Below are 21,450 nucleotides of genomic sequence, written 5' to 3' on the forward strand. Positions count from 1 at the left end.
TCCCCGGAGGGTCCCCGCAGGGGGCATGGTGGGTGCAGGAGTCGCCCTGCCCTCCGCCCGCGGGAAGCCACACCCTCCAGCTTAGAGCCAAAGGCAGAGAAACGGGACTTTCGACGAGAAAGCCCTGGGAGGGACGGAGCACTGGACGGAGCCTGCGCACGCCCGACGTGGACGCGCAAAGGGCCCCGTCGTTCTCACGTACGCAGGCTGCGCGCGCCCGCGGTTGGTTCCTTTCTGTGCGCTAGACGCCTGACTTCGCGTACGTCGAGGGAGGGTCTGCGCCCCCTCCCGCCTTGATCTCCCCGTGCACGTAACGTCTGGAAACGGCAGAGCTGGGAGCTTTTCTGGGTCCGGTTTTAGCTGGAGGGGAAGCCCAGAGGACTGTGGGTCAAGGGAAAAGGGCCCCACACCATGGGCGTAGCCAGCTGACCCCCCTCCTAAATCAAGTGAACAAATAAACACACTTAACTAAAATTGCAGAAATTGTAGGAAGGTTTTGACATATTCTGTAAGTTAAAACAACTGTTGTCGAGATATTTCATTCCGAGTCTGCCAGACAGAGCCAGACACAGGATAGTGGCAAGGCTGTCATACGTCCAGAATTCTCCAGACATACTGTATACGGAATATTGCGGCGGCAGCAGTGTCTGGGTGGAAGACCGGTCAAATGTCCGGGATGCTGCTACGCCCATGACACACGTTTGGGTTTTTTTTTTTTGGAAATCGGAGTAGGGATCAGCAGTTACGCAGCTGCCATATATCTAGTCAGGCTTGTCAACACTGACTGGCAGTGGATTTCAGACGGGAAGTCCTAGTCACCCCTGTCTGTAGACTGAACTGGGACAGTCTGCATGCAAAGCAGTTGTGCCGGCAGTCATGTGAAGAAATGCACGTGACTGTTTAAAGGGCCGGAGGGCTTCAAGGTCTAAAACAACCCCACGACAACCACAGCACTTGATCCGGATGTTTACTCCTTTACCTTGAATTTTGTAATCAACGTGTCGGGAACAGGGGCTATTACTTCTTTTTATTTCATATTGTTTTCTTCCTTTCCCCCTTCCTTCCTTCCTTCTTTCTCCCTTTTCCTGTTTTGCTCTTCTCTTTTGGTGTGCTCTTTTTTGTGATGTTGCTGCTGAATAAGAAGTTATTTATAAAGGAAAAATAATAACTGTCCCACTGAGAGTTCGTGGTTGCTCCTGCTGTAACAGCACGGATGTTGCCATTTCCAGATGGGGGAACCCTTAGTCTGCTGCTTGTGGCACCTTAAAAGACTTAACACATTTATTATGGGATAAGAAGTTGTGGACTGGGCTCCCCTAGACTCTTGCCGGCGGATAAAGGACACTGGCTTGTTGATGGTATTGATGTAAGACTCAACTGTCAATCTGATTCACTTCTGTATTTAGAACCAGAATATTTATGCAAACGGGACGCGGGTGGCGCTGTGGGTTAAACCACAGAGCCTAGGACTTGCCGATCAGAAAGTCGGCAGTTCAAATCCCCGCGACGGGGTGAGCTCACGTTGCTCAGTCCCTGCTCCTGCCAACCTAGCAGTTCGAAAGCACGTCAAAGTACAAGTAGATAAATAGGTACCACTCTGGCGGGAAGGTAAACGGCATTTCCGTGTGCTGCTCTGGTTCGCCAGAAGTGGCTTAGTCATGCTGGCCACATGACCCGGAAGCTGGACGCAGGCTCCCTCTGCCAATAAAGCGAGATGAGCGCCGCAACCCCAGAGTCAGTCACGTCTGGACCTAATGGTCAGGGGTCCCTTTACCTTTATTTATGTGAACCAAGTATGGGCAACCTTGACACACCAGCTGTTGCTGAACCAGAACTCCCCTCATCCCTGGCCCTTGGCCATGCTTTCTAGGGCTGATGGGAGTTGTAGTTCAGCGACACCTGGAGATCCAAGGTTCCCCACTCCTGTTGTGGACAAAGAATTCAGCTGTGTGTAGATCCTTGAAGGAGTGGATCCTTCAGGCACATCCATACATATCTTTAGGAGTTTTGTGGTGGATGATAGTCTGGGTCCCTGCCAGGCCTGCTTAGTATCTAGAAGAGGCTGGGGAACCATTCAAACCGGTCCCTCTGCTAATATCTTTGCTAGTTACCTTATGCAAAGAGGTCATTCTGTTGCCATAGAGACAAATGGGTGGGCCCTTTCCCACCTCACCTGGCTGCAGGGGTGGACTTTGGTCTTGCAAATTTCAGCAGCCCCCTGTGCAAGGTCGAAATTCAGCAACCCGCCCCCTTCGCCTTCTGATCTGCTCAATTCATGACATAGTTGCAACTCCCTCTAGGCTTGGCACCCAGTGTGGCAGAACCAGGCATCCTGCCTTAAATCCACCTTTGCTGGCAGAACAACAACAACAACAGTTTTCTTATTTATACCCCACTCATCTTGCTGGGTTTCCCCAGCCACTCTGTCATCCTGGGATGGAGAACATTAGGCCGGGGAGGGCAATATATAGTGAGAGAGAGAGTTTTGGCATATTCTGGAATCTGGAGACACAGAGGCATGTATTGCTCTGTGCCGAACCTAAGCTGAGACTTGGAGCTTCCCTGGAAACCTAAAGCGGGGGCAATATCTGTTGGGGTGTGAATGCTGTGAGCCGCTCCATCTTATGCTCAAGTCGTACATATGTGTAAGCGAATATAGCGAAACCACCTCTTCGGCCATATCCTTAAACGCACTGTGGTTTTTTGATGATGTGAAGTCCCTGTTCCTTATCAGCTGGCAACACATGGGCAAAGTCCACATATGGAAAATTTGTGTTACTCAAAAGGGGGTTGCCACTAAGAAATGACAGGGATTAAAAAAAAGGGAGAGTAAAGAATGTGTTTTGTGTGTGAGTACTAAATAAAAACATAAAAAACCTTTAATTCCTGCGATCCCACACAGCACCCAAACTGAATTATGTTGTACTGCTGACAAGCCTGTATGTTCCAGTTGAACCAGTCCAGATGTACCAGTCATTATAAACACAAGCCATGATTCTGAATTCCAGATGGAGCAGGGGCACTTTCAAATGCTGGAACACAGCCAGTGCTTGCACCAACAATAGCTCATGGACAGTTCTTACTGTTATCAGAGAAGTGACTGCAAGGGTGTGTAATTCTTCTTACATTGTGGGTTTTGGTGGGGGTCAGTCTGGAAGATGCCCTTCCCATTCCTGGGGTCCTGTACTCAGAAGAGGTTGCTATACTAGTCCAGTAAGTTTCTTTGTAAGACAACAGGGGTTTTAGCTGGCCCCTTAAGTGCCCTCATCAGCATCCCAAAAGAAGTGCTACAGCAGGGGTAGGCAACCTAAGGCCGATGGGCCACAAGTGGCCCACGGGCTCGTTTAACCAGCCCATGAGCCACCCTCAAACTGAGTCGCCCATGTCTTTCTGAGCCACTCATGAGTGGCTCAGCAGAAGAGATAACAACAAGAGCTAAAAGTAAAGCTGCACAGAAAAAAGGGGCTCAATTTCAAGTCCAGCTGCAGCAGGTGTAATTACAACTTCATCTATGGAGTCAGTGACACAGGCATTACTTAAAATAAATGAGGCTTTGGAAACGCTCACAAAGCAGAGTACAGAAAACTCCAAACAGCCGCTGCACTAAACCGCTGCAGCCGCTGCACTAAACCGCTGCAGTGCAGCGCGGGGACTCACTTCCGCGGTGCCGGAAATCGCATCTGTGCATGCTGAGACACCAAAAATCGTATCTGCACAGACGCAGATGCTGGAAATTGCGGTCTTGCGTGATCATGTGCGCTCGCGGTCCGGCCCACGGAGGGATCTCCGCTGGAGTGAACCGGCCCAGGGGAGGTAAACCTTGCTGACCCCTGTTCTACAGCTAAGTGATGGTGCCCTCCAGGCTAATGAGTGAGTCTTTCCTCCACCCTGCTCACCTAGCTGCTAGGTAGGAGGAGAACAATAGCCAATGTTCTGTGTGTAAGCTGAGCTGGAATCAGGCTGGAAACTGGGAACACAGAGACATGCTTGATCCAAAGCTGCAACTAATGGGGAAGAAAGTTCTTCAGGTGTGTTAATGCTGCGAGCCTCTTGACCTCATGCTCATGTTGTATATATGTATCAATAAAGCCATCTATTCTAAAGGGATCACAGCTTTCGCTGACCTTCATTCCAATGAAACCAAACCGTGGGTTTTAATTAAAGCCTGGAACCCCTGGTCTCATACTGCTTGGATATTGGGGTGGTGTACAACACTCAGCAATGGGACATGAGTGGCGCTTTGGGTTAAGCCACAGAGCCTAGGACTTGCTGATCAGGAGGTCAGCAGTTCAAATCCCCGTGATGGGGTGAGCTCCTGTTGCTCAGTCCCTGCTCATGCCAGCCTAGCAGTTCGAAAGCACGTCAAAGTGCAAGTAGATAAATGGTGGGAAGGTAAACAGTGTTTCCGTGTGCTGCTCTGGTTCGCCAGAAGCGGCTTAGTCATGCTGGCCACATGACCCAGAAGCTGTACGCCGGCTCCCTCGGCCAATAAAGTGAGATGAGTGCCGCAACCCCAGAGTCAGTCACAACTGGACCTAATGGTCAGGGGTCCCTTTACCTTTACCACACTCAGCATCTTGGAGCTAATCCTGCACTTATTTTGCATAGCCCATGCTTAATCTGAGTGCCTTGCTTTTATCTATCTGCCCTGTCCTGCCCCAGCCCAGATATAGCTTGAGCCATTGACACATTTCCCTATTTGTATCAGAATTTGGCCCCAATTTGGGGTATCCATCAAAAATGTGCTAAACTTCTTCACCTAACCAAGCTGCGGCAGGAACAAAAATTTCGCCATTGTGTTGTCACACAGTGCTGTGGAGCTGGTGTGCAGAGGCGTCTCCTTCCACCCTTCCGACGGAGAAAGGCTGCTGGAAGCTTTGGTGCGCTCAAAGATACAGAGAAGCTTGCCTCTATCAGAAGGAGACATATTTTGCTGTGGCTTCCACAGTGTCTGTGATGCAACATCCAAGGTATTGATGAAACTTTGTTTTCAGGACCACATTTAAATGGTGTGGGAAGACAAAGGCTGTAAGGTGAAACTTGTAGAAAGGTTTTAAAAAAGGAAGCACCTGATAGCAGAACTGCTCATATGACTTAGGTTCAGAAGCACATTTCCCGCTCCCTCCCACGGTCCAACAAAGACCCTCTCTCTGAGGACACACCTTACCTTCCAAGCACATTCTATCCCTCAAACAATTCTGGGGACTGCAGTTTGCTAAGGGTTGCTGGGAATCATAACTCTGTGACGGGTTAACTACAGTGCCCATAATTCTTTGAGGTACAGAACATGCTTCAAATGTGCATTAAAGGTATAGCATGCGCACAACCTTAGTGTTCACAGCTGGAGAGTGTTCCTCTCCCCACCCCCATCTGCTTGTCTTCTTACTTATAACCACTCAAAGGGCAGGGGGTGGCACCAGTGGCGGACTTTGGGCCCTAAAATTTCAGCAGTGCCCTGAGCAACGCTAAAATTAAACACCCCCTGCCTCTTGCACTCCATTCTACAGCATTGTTGTGGTGTCCGCTGCAGCACAGAGCCTGGAGAAAGATGGAGATAAAACTAGATTTGCCTCCACCTATCATTGACTCTGGCACCACCTACTGTTGGCCTTCCATTCTACCAGTCCAAAATGGGCACCAATACCACTTGCTGCTGACTTACGTAACTGCAGCACGGGGGCAACCAGCCTGCCTTTCAACAAGTACTTGATTCAACAAGACCGTCAATCACTTATTCTGATACCTGTGGCTTCCCTCCACCCTCACCCCAGCATGTCTGTTTGTGAAATGCCAAAACGTAGGTTATTCTGTAAGGAGCCTGTGTTTCACTGCAGGAAGGTGAACCAGATAATCTTCATTCATGTCTCAGCCAACCGTCCTTTGCTTCCCATCTTCTGATATAGTCTATCCATCTGGGCTGCTCCTACCCTGGTTTGTGTTTTGGAGGGTGGGTGTGTATGTGTCGCACCATAATGCAACTCAAGCATTAAAAACATAACAATAGCAACAAAAGCCAACAAAACAAACTCAAAAGTATTGATAATGAAATATACTCTTGAGTAGAGAGTGGATTTCATGCTCTTTATTCAGCTCGTAGTAGTGAAGAGGAATGGAAGTTCCCCCAGAATGTCTGCCTTATAGACATTATTTATACAATGGGTCCCACGCGATTGGCTAATTCTGGGATTCTCCTGTAGGCCAATCAGGTTGCGGATTCACTTCCATCTGGAGCTGGATTGGGTGGCTCCTGTGGACCAATCAGACTGCTGCATTCTGGATCCTATTGTTCTAGGACCAATCAGACTGCTGCATTCTGGATCCTATTGTTCTAGGACCAATCAGACTGCTGCATTCTGGACCCTATTGTTCTAGGACCAATCAGACTGCTGCATTCTGGATCCTATTGTTCTAGGACCAATCAGACTGCTGCATTCTGGACCCTATTGTTCTAGGACCAATCAGACTGCTGCATTCTGGATCCTATTGTTCTAGGACCAATCAGACTGCTGCATTCTGGATCCTATTGTTCTAGGACCAATCAGACGGCTGCATTCTGAATCCTATTGTTCTAGGACTAATCAGACTGCTGCCTTTTGGATCCTATTCAACTCAGTACATAACAGGTAAACTGTGGTTCGTTATCTATATTCCAGAGCCAGATTTTATCCCTGTTTAGGACAGCTGCACATTCCTGCATTGCAGGGGGTTGGACTAGATGTTCCTCAGGGTCCCTTCCAAGCTTATGATTCTGTGATTCTATGAAATGCAACCCTTGGGGTGAAAAATGTTCCAGACCCGTCACATAAAGAGAAGGTTTTAAGGGAGTTGCTTGTCAATGTCCTATCAGAACTCTTGTGAGTCTGCAGGGTGGGAGTTCCAGGAACTCCCTTGCGGAGCTGTGGGGTGGTTGGGTTTTTTTGTGTAGCATTCACTATACAAGCCGCATCTTGCCAATGATAACAGCGGCTACAGCTGACAGTACGAGAGCGATCACTTATTCCACAGAGCACATCTGGGAAAGCTGGAATCTACTCTCCCCACCAAATCCTGTTCAAAATGCGTGAAATTGTGCATGTTCAGATTGGCCAGTGTGGAAACCAAATTGGATCGAAGGTAGGAAACTGGTTTTTAATAAGGTTTCTAAGAGACAAGGCAATGCTGCCTTTAATAACTGGATTTAAAGCGAATTTGGACAAAGCTGAATCGGGATGCTACTGAAATGCCCTCCTTGGGCAAACTTGGTTAAAATAAAAGCAAGCCTGAAGTATGTAAGAGATATCTGTCATCTCCTCATACTCCAAATTGCCACCAGATAGCCAGCCATTTCATCTAGATGCATATCAATGAGTTCAAACAGGAAACATAGGTTTTACAGCACAATTTAATACGCTAAAGATCCACAAAGATTCCGTGGTGTTCATTCCTTTCCTTGTACATATATTTAGGATAACAGCCTTTGTGAAAGAACCTGATGTTTTAAAGTTTATATTTCTGTTGTCCACAAACAATTTTACTTGGCAGAAGGGCATTGTGGGGAAGGTGAGTTGGAGAAATACTTTGTGTTGTTAATGTTTCCAGGAAGCGGTCCAGAAAACCTTGTTATGTAAATTACATAAATAAATATGTAAGATGTCAGTAAGATGAGCAGCCAAAGGTCTCAAGGCACTTTTGTTTCACATATTATATACCCTGAGGAACCTTGTTGTTACTACAGCTGGTGGGAAATGGCAGCGTAAGATTGCACACAGAGGTCTTAGGAATTCTCAATGGAGTAGCAAACAGAGGATTTAACATGAAGGGTCTTTCATTCAGTGGTTAGTAGCCATGACAGCTAAATGCAACCTCCACATAGTCAGAGGGAGTGTATACCATGTTTGTGCAGGGGACAAACAACGGAGCTAGTCTTCCATGACATGCTGGGAGGTTTTGCTCTGTCCCAGCGAGGCTATTTACATGCATGTAAATGGAAGCATTCTAAACACAAATGGATTGTGAACAAAATACAAGAGGCATTTAAAAGGCCAGTGGCTACAGGAGGAGGGTGTGCCCACATGCATGATGCCTGCTGTTCCAGATAAAGAGACAGCCAGGCTGGATGTGGGGAGTGGGGAGGCTAGATAGATGTCTCCTGTTATTCTGGTTTTGTGTGTTGCTTCCAGTTAAAAGTCTGCCTGGTTGCTGCCACATACCGTTTCTGGGTTGCAGGACTGGCTCACGTGCCATGCTCTGTCTACAAGGATATCTCCTGGTGTAGGAAGAAAATGTGGGACACTGCCATCACCTGGGGAGACCTTTCCCATGTTGTTGTTGTTGTTTAGTCGTTTAGTCGTGTCCGACTCTTTGTGACCCCATGGACCAGAGCACGCCAGGCACTTCTGTCTTCCACTGCCTCCCGCAGTTTGGTCAAACTCATGCTGGTAGCTTCGAGAACACTGTCCAACCATCTCGTCCTCTGTCGTCCCCTTCTCCTTGTCCCCTCCATCTTTCCCAACATCAGGGTCTTTTCCAGGGAGTCTTCTCTTCTCATGAGGTGGCCAATGTATTGGAGTCTCAGCTTCAGGATCTGTCCTTCCAGTGAGCACTCAGGGCTGATTTCCTTAAGAATGGATAGGTTTGATCTTCTTGCAGTCCATGGGACTCTCAAGAGTCTCCTCCAGCACCATAATTCAAAAGCATCAATTCTTTGGCGATCAGCCTTCTTTATGGTCTAGCTCTCACTTCCATAGATCATTACTGGGAAAACCATAGCTTTAACTATACGGACCTTTGTCGGCAAGGTGATATCTCTGCTTTTTAAGATGCTGTCTAGGTTTGTCATTGCTTTTCTTCCAAGAAGCAGGCGTCTTTTAATTTCGTGGCTGCTGTCACCATCTTCAGTGATCATGGAGCCCAAGAAAGTAAAATCTCTCACTGCCTCCATTTCTTCTCCTTCTATTTGCCAGGAGGTGATGGGACCATCTTATTTGATTAGGTGGGATTTTTTTGCCAATTGTGGCTACACCAGGCTACACCAGAGTTTACACCTGTCTAGAAAGAATGTCGCGTGTGTGCTGGGCCAGGAAAATTTTCAGGAAAGGGCTACCAAGACAATCAAGGGGCTAGAGCATCAGGGAGATTTTAGACATCACAAAAAGCAAGTAAAAGGAGACATGCTATAGGTGTCCAAAAGAATACATAGTGAATAGTTATATATCACATGCAGAACTTAGGGACTTAATAGGTAAGGTAAAGGACCCCTGGACAGTTAAGTCCAGTCAAATTCTACTATGGGGTGTGGCACTCATCTCTGCTTTCAGGCCGAGGGAGCCAGCGTTTGTTTGCAAACAGCTTTCCGGGTCATAGGAGCCAACTTCTAGAGGCCATGGGGGCATCAGCCCACACAATAAAATATTTGAGTGGGCTGGGCCTCCACAAAGTTGATGTTCATTCCCATTCAAATGGTGTGTGTGCATTACATCATGTGATCGATTATGCGGGGCGGGGCTTACCTAGGCCCCCACAATATTTTATTAAAGTTGGCACCCCTGTTCCGGGTCATGTGGCCAGCATGATTAAACCACATGTGGCACAATGGGATACCAGAGCGCATGGAAGCTTATTATCCGTTTGTGGTAACACAGAGGCAGGCTTTTTCGAAAGTGGCACCAGTATTGCGGAAATACGATAGAGTCCATAGCTGTCAACCTTTCCCTTTTCTTGCAAGGAATCCTATTCGGAATAAGGGAATTTTCCATAAAAAAGGGGAAACGTTGACAGCTATGATAGAGTCCCATCAGTATTGTTATTGGCATGTGATTACTATTCTCTGTTTTTAACCTTCCTCTTTCAGTTCTGGGAAGTCATAAGCGATGAGCATGGAATTGATACCACGGGAAACTACCGCGGAGACTCACCACTGCAACAGGAAAGAATTAATGTTTATTTCAATGAAGCATATTGTAAGTACATATGTTGTTGATAACTGGGTGGGGAAATTAGATTACAAGAGCAAAAGCAGCGGATGAAAATAGAAAAAGCCTTGTCATCTCTCACTGCCACTGTCTCTTAACCATTTATAAAGACTGTTGGCTGGGCTGCAGTATTCACTATCAGATACTGTGTAAGAAACAAGCATATGAGAAATGGTTTGTTCAAGGAAAAATAAAATAGGTATAAAAGGAGCATTCCCGTATGCCAAGATCCAAGCTTGGGGCAAGTACACTTTGGTGAGAGAACGCCAGCAAAGACTGAAAACCGCAAAAGATGCAGCAAAGTAAAATGTGGAAATATAGGCTGTTAGACCTTTAAAATATGCCCTTCTAGGTTCCTTCCAAAATTCCCCTTTCCCCCAGCATAGAAAAAGACCACACGTTTAGGAAGTTAAAAATAGTTTACTTACCAGCTCTCCAAATGTGCTTTTCCATACAGCATTCAGAAAAAGTTGTTCAGGCGGTGAAACTTGACTTAGTTATGCTGTTGAAAGCTCCTAAATTATTGGAATAGGATCTCAAGAGTGGCTTGGAAGAGCCCTGTGGTCTGACGTGCAGCACCCAGCTCAGACTCCTCACAATTTACCTTCTCTGGTAGAGTGAGATACAACAACTGCCTTATTTACCTTCCTCCCAAGGTGAGGGGGAATGACCTAGCTAAGCCTAGCAGGACAGTTTACTCTATGGCATTAACTCCTTCATGCATTAAATAGCCTTAAGCATGTTGGTTATATGAGGCTGGTTATAAGATGTAAAAGAGGTTAGTGCTGCAATCCTATCATCATTTTCCTAGGTAGATACTTCTGAGTAGATACTTATAGGATTGCACTCTACATGCCATTTCTATTCATCTGGAGTTGTACCCTGGACACATTTACTAAGGAGTAAACACCACTGAACACAGCAAGATTTCCTTCTGAAGTCCAATACTGGTGAAAGGACAGTGTCTTCTAGTGCACTTGAGGGCAGCAGCCCAGAGTAGGGGGTACAGGGCACGCCATGAGGCACTCACAGTTCTGTTCCTTGTCTGCACCTCAGCATCTGCCACCTGAGCTGCCTGACTGGTAGGGATGATGAAGGTTGTACTCTGGCAATATATTAAAGGACACAGGTTTTTCACTTCTGTGCTATAGTGTTCTAAATGAAATATGTACACCAAAGAAATGATTTGTGAAGGAAATACATGCAGAAGATACTACTTGCCTCAATCATGACCCTCAACTTTCCCCTTTTTTTGCTGTAGCCCACAAGTATGTTCCTCGTGCTATCTTGGTGGACTTGGAGCCTGGAACGATGGACAGCGTGAGGTCCAGCAAAATAGGCCCACTCTTTCGACCCGATAACTTTATTCATGGTATGTGTGCCGCATTAATATTATGGATATAATTTAATAGACGATGGTCTCATAAGAAATAAAGTTGTTGTCTATCAAATGGGGCCTCTGAGGAGCTAGCCTCACTATTCATTGCTTCAGAACACTTAAGAAGCCACTTGTATTTATAAAAAATAAATAAATATTTATAGGTCTCATGATTACGGGGGGAAACCTAAAAGATTTGGGATGATTAAAAAAAAATGTTTAAATTGCAGAAGAGTTCTGGAGAAGTGGGATGTCTTTATTGACCACATCTTGTTCACTCAAAGAATAAAGGATTGCTTCAGCTTCCAAATAGTTAGCAATAACCACTCTGTACACTCATTCTAAAGCTTGTTCTAGAAAGACAATTTGGGGTTTGCGGTTGCACATTTTGTCAATGTTTAGCATAAGTTTTGAAACCCTTGATAACATGAAGGCAAGCCTAGATCTGAATTTCCTGAAGACTTCTAAACTAGAATATATATATTTTTAAAATATATAATCTAGCAGCCCAATCCTATGCATGTTTTCTCTATATATAAAAAGAGAGAGATTACGCAGTACAGTACATGTCAGCCTTTCTGCATGTTGCAAACACAAGCTATTCTCACCACATTTAAGGCAGGGGGACGCCAGCCAGTTGGGGGCTGTTGGCCACATTCAGAATTTTAAAATAACAGGGTGGGCACCAATCTCAACAAAATGGCTGCCATGTGAAAACGGCATATTATAAAATGGTTGCCACAGAAAAAGAGACAGGACCACAAAATAATGCAAAAACGGAAGGTTTGAAACAAGAGTATAACAAGCCAAACATGTTCGAGGATCCTCCTTTTCCAAACAAAACAAAACAAAGCAATATTCTGGCACGATTAAGTTTGTAGTGGAGTATCTGCGAAGTTATGCAGAACAATAACGTAATACCACAGCCTCCACTCTTAGCTCCATTGAAGACTACTATCCCTTCGCTTTATATTTAGATCTAGTCATGTCCACTTTTAAACTAAACATGTGCTTGGTGTTTCAGCAGCATTTTCTGTTACAGTTAGCCCTTTCCATTGTTTCTAGAGAGCCAGTGTGGTGTAGTGGTTAAGAGTGGTAGACTTGTAATCTGGTGAACTGGGTTCGCTTTCCCGCTCCTCCACATGCAGCTGCTGGGTCAGTCTTGGGCCAGTCACACTTCTCTGAAGTCTCTCAGCCCCACTCACCTCACAGAGTGTTTGTTGTGGGGGAGGAAGGGAAAGGAGAATGTTAGCCGCTTTGAGACTGCTTAGGGTAGTGATAAAGCGGGATATCAAATCCAAACTCTTCTTCTCTTCTTCTAGGAAATTCTGGCGCCGGGAACAACTGGGCAAAAGGCCATTACACTGAAGGGGCCGAATTGATTGAAAGTGTGATGGACGTCGTGAGGAACGAGTGTGAGGGCTGCGACTGCCTGCAGGGCTTTCAGCTGACCCATTCCCTTGGTGGCGGGACTGGGTCTGGAATGGGCACCCTTCTGATCAACAAGATCAAAGAAGAATACCCTGACAGGATCATGAACACCTTCAGCGTAGTACCATCCCCCAAAGTTTCGGACACCGTCGTTGAGCCATACAACGCCATATTATCCATCCACCAGCTGATAGAGAACACGGATGAAACCTTCTGCATCGATAATGAAGCCCTCTACGACATATGCTTTAGGACGCTGAAGCTTCCCTCGCCGGCCTATGGGGACCTCAACCACCTGGTGTCCCTCACCATGAGTGGCGTCACCACCTCACTCCGCTTCCCTGGCCAGCTCAATGCAGACTTGAGGAAGTTGGCCGTCAACATGGTGCCTTTCCCTCGACTACATTTCTTCATGCCAGGCTTTGCGCCACTTACGGCCCGGGGCAGCCAGCAGTACAGAGCCCTCTCCGTCCCAGAGCTCACCCAACAGATGTTTGATGCAAGGAACATGATGGCAGCCTGTGACCCGCGTCATGGCCGCTACTTGACGGTGGCCTGCATCTTCCGAGGCCAGATGTCTACCAGGGAGGTGGATGAGCAGCTGCTGGCCGTGCAGACGAAGCACAGCAGCCAGTTTGTGGAGTGGATCCCCAACAATGTCAAGGTGGCCGTGTGCGATATTCCGCCCCGTGGTCTCAAGATGGCGGCCACCTTCATAGGGAACAACACAGCCATACAAGAGATCTTCAAGAGGCTGTCCGAGCAGTTCTCAGCCATGTTCAGGAGGAAAGCATTTCTGCACTGGTATACCGGGGAAGGAATGGATGAGATGGAATTTTCTGAAGCTGAAAGCAACACTAATGACTTGGTGTCGGAGTATCAGCAGTATCAAGATGCCACAGCCGATGTAGAAGAATATGTGGAGGTGGAAGCAGAGGCAGAGGCAAGCCAGGAAGAAGAAGAAGAAGAAAAGGAAGCTTCTTAAAAATAAGTGATGATTGAAAGGAATGCTGATTATTACCGTCAGTGAGGTGACTGGACTTACCTATGTTTCTAAAATAACTTTTTAGTCTACTGAATGCAGGAGCGGCAATTTTTGTGCATTGAACCAAAGCAAACACAGCCACAATGTTGGCTGCAATCTCTCTCTCTCTGAGAAAATCCCCCTACTGAAAGCCAGTGCTATTTTTCTAGAAAATATGGTGCTGGAACTCATCATGAATGCTTCCCTTGTCCTCTTATGGCGCCCACCTGAGAGGTGCCGGAACTGAGTTCCGGTGAGTTCCAGCTGAAAAAAAAAGCCCTGCTGAAATCTGTTTAGATTAAGTATTTCTTCTGAATTAGTGCATCTAATGCAAATAAGACATTTTAGACTAGTGGGGAAAATTATACCAGCATGCTGCTTCAAAGGACAAATCCCAGGGCTTCAGTTGATGGAACAGATTACAAAGGATGACACGGTGACCAACAGCAGCAAAGTAGTTAAGGACAGACAAAAGGCTTCAATTCCCCTCTGGTCAGATGCAACCATCCATGGTCCTGGAGGAAGTTGCACACACCTGTCTGCATCATAGACACATCAACCTAGTTTAATGGAGCCTGGTTGAGTATCCTGATGAAGATGTTCGGCACATACATCTTGCAGGATCAGGGTGACTGTATTTTTTGCCTTTCTCGTGTGAGCATCCTCTTATGCACATTTGTCAGATGAGTTTGTTAATTACCAAGGGAGGTATTCAAATTTACATGGCTGTTTCTATCATACTTCATTATTCTGACCAGTGTATGTTCTTACTGGGCATATTTCTGCACCAGTGAACTTCAGTACAACAGCATTCTTACACACCTTGTAATGGGCAGCCAAAGGGATGTGTCCTGAGCCCAACAGCAGCACAATGCAGAATGGTATTTGATTCCAAGGAACAAAAATGGCAGCTCCTTAGCTTGCACTTTAGGTGGTATTACAGCTATGTTAATTGGACAGCTGTTTTTAAATTTCACTGAGAGTCAGGCCTCCAATCTATAATATGAGGAAGTATGTAAAGGGATGAAATTTCTGATGAAACCAGAAAGGTACATCAAGTAGTCCAGCATTCTGTTTGTTAACCAACTAAACTTATTTATATTTATGTATAACCCATTTCTTTACTGCCTTTTGACTCTAAAAAAGAAGAGCATCAAAGGCTGTTTACAATCATCAATAGCAGGCATAGGCAAACCCGGGCCTCTAGATTTTTTGGGACAACTCCCATCATCCCCAGCTAACAGGACCAGTGGTCAGGGATGATGGGAGTTGTAGTCCCAAAACATCTAGAGGGCAGAGTTTGCCTATGCCTGATCAATAGACTCAGCTCCTATTAATTTCTCCACCCAAGTTATTGGCTATTGCCATGTTGTGATCAGTTAATTTAATGTGCTCTGTACTGTGTAAAGAAACACGTCTGTCTACCCTAACTCCAACCACTAATATTAATGTAGGATTAATATGGCTTCATTTCGCCACTGAAATCAAAGAATGAATTACTTCCATGGGATCAAGATTGGCTTACCCTGTAAATGGCAAACAGATATCTATTTGAACTAGGTGCATGTGGTTTAAGTAGTAGTTAGCCTGCATGTATTTTAATTATACTTAAATATTAACAGAACATCTATTATTGTAATAGGTTTTTAATAGCTGTATCTTCGCTTATTCTTAAATGTACCCTTGCTTTTAATCAAGCCAGCAGAGAATCCTATCATAACCTGTAAGATTTGAAACACGTTTATAGCACACTCCAGATACCATTTTATGAATCTGATGAAGGCTGCAGTCCTAGGCATTGTTACATTAGGAGTAAGCTCTACTGAACACACTAGGGGACTTACCTCCGAGTAACAGTGACATGGCTGCAGGCAGCAAGTGTATATAAACTTGTGTATGGAAGAAAAGCCAGAAAATGCAAGGACCAATAGGCTATTCCATTTCCACCCATAACACACATGCATATACGGAAGTCAACAGGAGTGTTCGTGTATCACATTCAACAAGTCAACAATCCACAGACAAAAATAGTTGGCGCTGCATACTCATACAAATATTCACACTCAGTGAGTGTAGTCTGTGTTCACAATGGCTGAGCTGTTACAAACCACAAAGTGCACTCTCCCACAAACATGTATACATGTATAGAGTCAGCCTATACCAGAGTTCACTGTAGCATGTGAACAAGCCAACTGCACCTTAGAATGAATTGCAGTATTAACACACATGGAAAGACAATAGTTCCCTGCAGTAAAAGATTCTCCTGCAATTTTTCTGTTAGCCTTAAAGATGCCACTGAACTTGCTTTGCTTTTTGCAAAGACTAAACAGTTACCGGTAACTCTTCTGAAATCAGTCCTAGTAACGAACCTACATTTATTCAGAAAGTTCCTATGGCATAAACAGCAGCACTGAATGACGCTTTGCTACCACCCATACTATTCTTTCCCAGGAGACATTCAGAGGGTACCAGCTAGACTTTCAGTCACTCCACATTATGAAGGATCTTTATTTCACAGTCTCATTGCTTTGGGGCTATAAAGTCGAGTATTTACAGAGGATTGTTTTGAGCTTTTTGTGCAAATTTCTCTTGAATGCTTATGCAAAATGTCTAATTTCTTTATTTAACTGGTTTTACTAATGGGGGGTGGGGAGATGCAGAGCTGCGAACATTTTCTCCAGTGTGAAAGAGAACAAATATTTAACTCAGCTATCATTTACTCACCATAACATTTTCACTATATATCTATTTGTTCATTGCAAGTACTATGCAGTACCAAATAAAAAGTGAGCTAAAACTTGCATTTTTATCCAATTTCAACTTTCTATGCAAGGGGAAATAACTCCTTTCACTTATTGTTAATAACCTTAAAATGCAATTATCAATTCCTTGTGTTCAAGTTTACTGAGCAGGCCTTAAACAGTTGTTCACTTGGCTAGCTAGGAAAGTTTGTGTCAATTGGAAGAGAAATTTTATCCCACTTTACCTCCAAGGAGTTCAGGGTGGCAAACATGCTATTTCCCTTCTACTATTGTGTCCTCACAACTAGCCTATGAGGTAGGTTAGTCAGAGATTATGAGCAGACCATGCAGTGAACTTCAGTGTTGAGCAGGGTTTGAATCTGGGGTTCCTTAGTGACAATGAACAGTGAAGGAACTTGAGGATGAAGCTGATGGTGCTCAAGGCTTCTGCTTGTTTTTCAGCAAAGAAAAGCTACTTGATGCTCTAGTAAAGAGATAACTTCTGTAGCTTGTGCACTGCCTTGTTCCAAATGCATTTTTATTCACATTTGATCAGCAGTTCATTTAGCAATCAGCCAGTTTAAAAGAGCATTTACAGTGAAATTCTACACATGCATACTCAGAACTCCCAATGAGTTCAATGGAATTTATTTCCAGCTGTGTTAGAACTGAAACCTTAATTATGTCAGCACAAGATAAAATTCTGGGCAATGTCACAAGACACTGCATACCTGGAGGCTCACAGATTTATTTTCAAAGTATAGGCAATCATGCTTTCCAGAAAAAAACCACTTTATTATTAGTTTATTTTGCTTTTAACACTGATTTTTATTTTGTTACTTTAGGTTGTTAAAGACCAAATTCATTGAGTATTCACTATAACCTAGTAAAACCCAACTGTAGGTGAAAATGCTGTACAAGTTTGCAAAGTGTTTGGTTGTTCGTGCTCAACAAAATAATTAAAGAACATGTTCAACACATTCTGTTTATTGGCATAGTGATTTTACACATATACCGCGAGCCTTCATAGAGCAGGAAGCAGTTATGTTGTGTACAAGCACACTCACGAGTCTTCATTTTGCCTGTTATAAATCAAGTCCTGTAAGACAATTAAGACAAGCAGTTAAGTGTCATATTATAATATATAATTTCAATTAAAACTGAAAGCCCCCAAACTAATATTATTCCTCAAACTTCTGAGGTCTAACACGTATTCTGGTTTGTACTTACAGTGATATGTGAACTGCTATGTAAAACCAAATAGCCTAAAAGTGGCAAAACAGTTCTCAGTCCTGTTTCACAGTTATCAAAGGACTTATCTGGCATTGTTTCAACCACGTGTAAAAGGTAAAGGACACCTGAACAGTTAAGTCCAGTCAAACTTGACTATGGGGTGTGGTGCTCATCTCACTTTTCAGGCCAAGGCAGCCAGTGTTTGTCCACAGACAGCTTTCCAAGTCATGTGGCCAGTATGACTAAACCGCTTCTGGCACAATGGAAGTGAGAGTGTACAAAAACACTGTTTACCTTCCCCCTGCAGTGGTACCTATTTATCTACTTGCACTGGTGTGCTTTCAAACTGCTATGTTGGCAGGAGCTGGGACAGAGCAACGAGGAGCTCACCCCATCACGGGGATTCGAACCGCCGACCTTCTGATCAGCACATTGGTAGTACATGGACTACAAAAAAAATGGCCTGGAGATTTCCGTGCGCTGCTCTGGTTCGCTAGAAGCGGCTTAGTCATGCTGGCCACATGACCCAAAGCTGTACGCCGGCTCCCTCGGCCAGTAAAGCGAGATGAGCGCCGCAACCCCAGAGTTGGTCATGACTGGACCTAATGGTCAGGGGTCCCTTTACCTTTAATATGCTTTGCATGCATCTCCAGACACTTCTAATTAAAAGGGTACCAGGATTGAGAAAGGCCTCCACCTGATACCGCAGCTTCGTTGCAAAAAAAACCCCAAACCCACAAATATCTCTACTTACTTGCACATCATTCCTTTTTTATTCTCACTATTTTCACGTTCGCTCCCGCCGTTTTCTCTGCCTCCGCTTTAAACTGCGGTTTCAGCGCTGCTCTCACGGCCTGGGCGCAGATCTGGGAATAGCGGATGTAGCTGGAAGGGGAGAGAAAGAGACGCGCAAAAGTCAACGCAAACATGGAAAACACCGCGCAGCCGCCCGGTGCCACCAGAGGAGGAAAGAAAGAGGAGGCCCGGCTCGCCTCAGCCAACCCTACCTGAGCCCCGCTTGCCTCCAGTAGGACACCATGTCTGCCCAGCGGATGGACCGTGACTCGCTCGCTTGCTCCGCTTCAGGCCGCAAGGTCGGCAACCGAACAAGCCCTCAGCCAGGCCGGCCTTGGTGTGACCCGGAAGAAGCTGAAGACCCGGAAGCGGAAAAGCCAGTCCGACCAATCGCACGCCGCCGCCCCGAGCCCGTCCCCCAACCGAAGGCAAGTGCTCGAATCACGCCCCGCCCCCTCCACCTCCTCCCGTTAGATCCCCGTCTATTTCCAGTGAGGCGGAAGCGCCCAATCAGAGCACGGGGCGCCGGGACGTCGGGCGCTCCCATTGGCTGCGTGGCGGCGCCGTGCTGACTTAAGAGGGTTCCGCACTTTTGCAGCTGGGCAGGTGGATCGGCTGCAGCTGTTTGTTGGTCTATTATTATAGTACACGGCGGGTCCGTCGCGAGATCCAACAGGCTTCCTGGCACACAATAAGATCAGGGCTCTTGGGCTGCTGGCGCGGGAGGCAGATAACCCAACGCTGTGGAAGCTGCACCTGTTGATCCCCCTCCCTCCGCTTGCTGGGATGTATGGCATGAGGAGGAAATCTTTCTTTCCCCTTGTATAAGGTTACCAGATGTCCTCGTTTCCCGGAGACAGTCCCTGGATTTACAAATCAGTCCCCATACAAAATCCATGGGAGTTGAAAAGTGTCCCCGGATCACAGCTGTCATTGTTTCCCTTTTTAAAAGGGAAATTCCCTTATTCCGAATAGGATTCCTCGCAAGGAAAGGGAAAAGTTGACAGCAATGCCCTGGATTCATTGAAAAAAATCTGGTAAGCATACCCTTGTAGGCATCGCATAGGCGTCTGGCTGCCCAGTTCTGAGAAAAGGCCTTTGGCCTGATCCGGCAGAGATTGCCATATACGCTGAATGTCCACTGGGTTGCAGATTTACTACGCAGCAGAGATTCTCAGATGGTTGCCAGGAAGCCTGCTCCCTCGGAGGGCGGTGGTTGTTGCCAGTGGAGAGTGCGTTGATTTGGAGATTGAGGGCACCTCTATTTTAAAAATAGATGGTCTTGCATCTGGAGTCAGAGGTGCAACTGATGACTTCCTCTAGAGGCAGCATCCATTTCAACCCTGTATTAATAAATAAAAAAATTGTCCAGTAGCACCTTAGAGACCAACTAAGTTTGTACTGGGTATAAGCTTTCGTGAACAAACTTAGTTAGTCTCTAAGGTGCTACTGGACAATTTTTAAACTTATTTCGACTGCATCAGACCAACACGGCTACCTACCTGAATCTAGAACCCTGTACAGTATTAACCTTGTGATGGATGCAGTGATGTAAAGGACCCGGGGAAAGCCCTCTTTCTCCTCCTGCCACACACATCCCGCAGGCATAGGCAAACTCCGGCCCTCCAGATGTTTGGGACTACAGTTCCCAACATCCCTAGCTAAGAGGACCAGTGGTCAGAGTTTGTCTATGCCTGATTAAAGGCCTTCACATCTCTAGGGGTTTGCATGCATGTGGTGTGTTGAAATCTGAAACAGCTGAAGGTTTTCTTTTACTATATCATGCTTCTGTTAAAGAGCCATATCTCTGATCCATTTCATAGAATTGGAAGTGACCCCAAGCGAATCTAGTGCAACCCCATGCAATGCAAGAATATGCAGCTGGCCCATGTGACATTATCATTATCAGCACCATACTACACATTGTATGTGTTTACTTCAGCAAACACTGGCATAACAACAGCAGCAAACATGACTGTCACATAAATTGTGGTGGATCTGAGTGATCTGTAGATGGGAGCAAGGAGTTTTCCTAAGGCATGCCTTTGTCTATATCAGTGCCCTGTTTGCTATCAAATCCTTACCTTCTCTTTTAGCCCTACCTGTGGGTAAATGTTCAAATGTGTCATTAAAATCTGTACAAACAAGCATAATTTAAAAGCCAAGCTGTGTTTTTTTATGAGGCATATGTGGTACAGAATATTGAAACATTTTTTCCAACTCATAAAAGTATTGTACACATTGTTTTTCAGGGTCACACAAGACTTCAGATTCAGAGCCTCAGAAGCAGTCAGTTAGTTGTATCATCACGACACATTCAGTCAACATTCAGTTATATTTCATAAATCAGAGATAATCTTTTAAAACAGGACTTGTGAGAGAAAAGACGAAGGAAGTGGGGTCCTGCAGATAATATTGCAGAGTGGAGTGCTTTTGTTGAGGGTTCTCGCCATTCTCCATTTCATTCCCTCTCTGCCCAGTTTCCTTTTTTCTAACAGTCTGCCAGTATTCTGTGCCCAAAGAGCATGCTAAGATGGTGTACACACCAAGCATTTAAATCACATTACTCTCCACAAAGAATCCTGGGAATTGTAGTTTGTTAAGGCTACTGGGAATTGTCTATGTGAGGGGTAAATGATAATTTCCAGGATTCTTTGGGGAAAGCAGTGTGCTTTAAAGGTGCTTTGAATGTATGGCGTGTACACAGCCTATATCATCATCATTGGGTAGTTTTAGGTTTGCCCTTCCATTTGGGGATTTCCCCTGCTCCCCATTTGGCAATTTATGGGGTGGAGGGGGACTGCATGTGCCTAAATCTAGCTACATTAAAACCTTGAATTTCCTCAATGGGCAACTCCCACTTAAATCCTTGGAACATTAAAAAATAGCTTTGGAACA

At 45.5% G+C, this 21,450-nt stretch overlaps 1 protein-coding gene and 1 long non-coding RNA gene across 3 annotated transcripts; one reads left to right on the forward strand and one right to left on the reverse strand.

Annotated features, from left to right (window-relative positions):
• Positions 1-100: 100 nt before the first annotated feature.
• TUBB1 (tubulin beta 1 class VI) lies at positions 101-17,434 on the forward strand. Of its 2 annotated transcripts, none has more exons than XM_083618896.1 (4): positions 101-198; positions 9,830-9,938; positions 11,212-11,322; positions 12,651-17,434. In XM_083618896.1, exons 3-4 carry the CDS (start codon positions 11,262-11,264, stop codon positions 13,742-13,744), a joined length of 1,155 nt encoding a protein of 384 aa, XP_083475022.1. In that variant the 5' UTR covers positions 101-198; positions 9,830-9,938; positions 11,212-11,261; the 3' UTR covers positions 13,745-17,434. The 2 variants fall into 2 exon arrangements, with proteins under 2 accessions (XP_083475022.1, XP_083475021.1); XM_083618895.1 differs by lacking the exon at positions 101-198 and adding an exon at positions 6,851-7,113.
• Positions 17,435-18,534: 1,100 nt separating this feature from the next.
• Positions 18,535-20,439, reverse strand: LOC310764810. The gene is made up of 2 exons (XR_014549211.1): positions 18,765-20,439; positions 18,535-18,642 (listed from the first exon to the last, which is right to left on the reverse strand). It is a non-coding gene; the product is annotated as an uncharacterized lncRNA (long non-coding RNA).
• Positions 20,440-21,450: the final 1,011 nt, after the last annotated feature.

This window comes from Podarcis filfolensis (genome assembly GCF_964270895.1).
Source record: "Podarcis filfolensis genome assembly, chromosome: 6".
In the NCBI taxonomy this organism is placed as follows: Eukaryota; Metazoa; Chordata; class Lepidosauria; order Squamata; family Lacertidae; genus Podarcis; species Podarcis filfolensis.

Excerpts from the sequence above, each read along its gene's own strand:
- TUBB1 (XM_083618895.1), top strand. The coding sequence starts at position 7,057 with ATGCGTGAAATTGTGCATGTTCAGATTGGCCAGTGTGGAAACCAAATT. Across the intron at positions 7,114-9,829 it reads GAAACCAAATTGGATCGAAG|TTCTGGGAAGTCATAAGCGA; the intron begins GTAGGAAACTGG and ends TTCCTCTTTCAG. Across the intron at positions 11,323-12,650 it reads ACCCGATAACTTTATTCATG|GAAATTCTGGCGCCGGGAAC; the intron begins GTATGTGTGCCG and ends CTCTTCTTCTAG.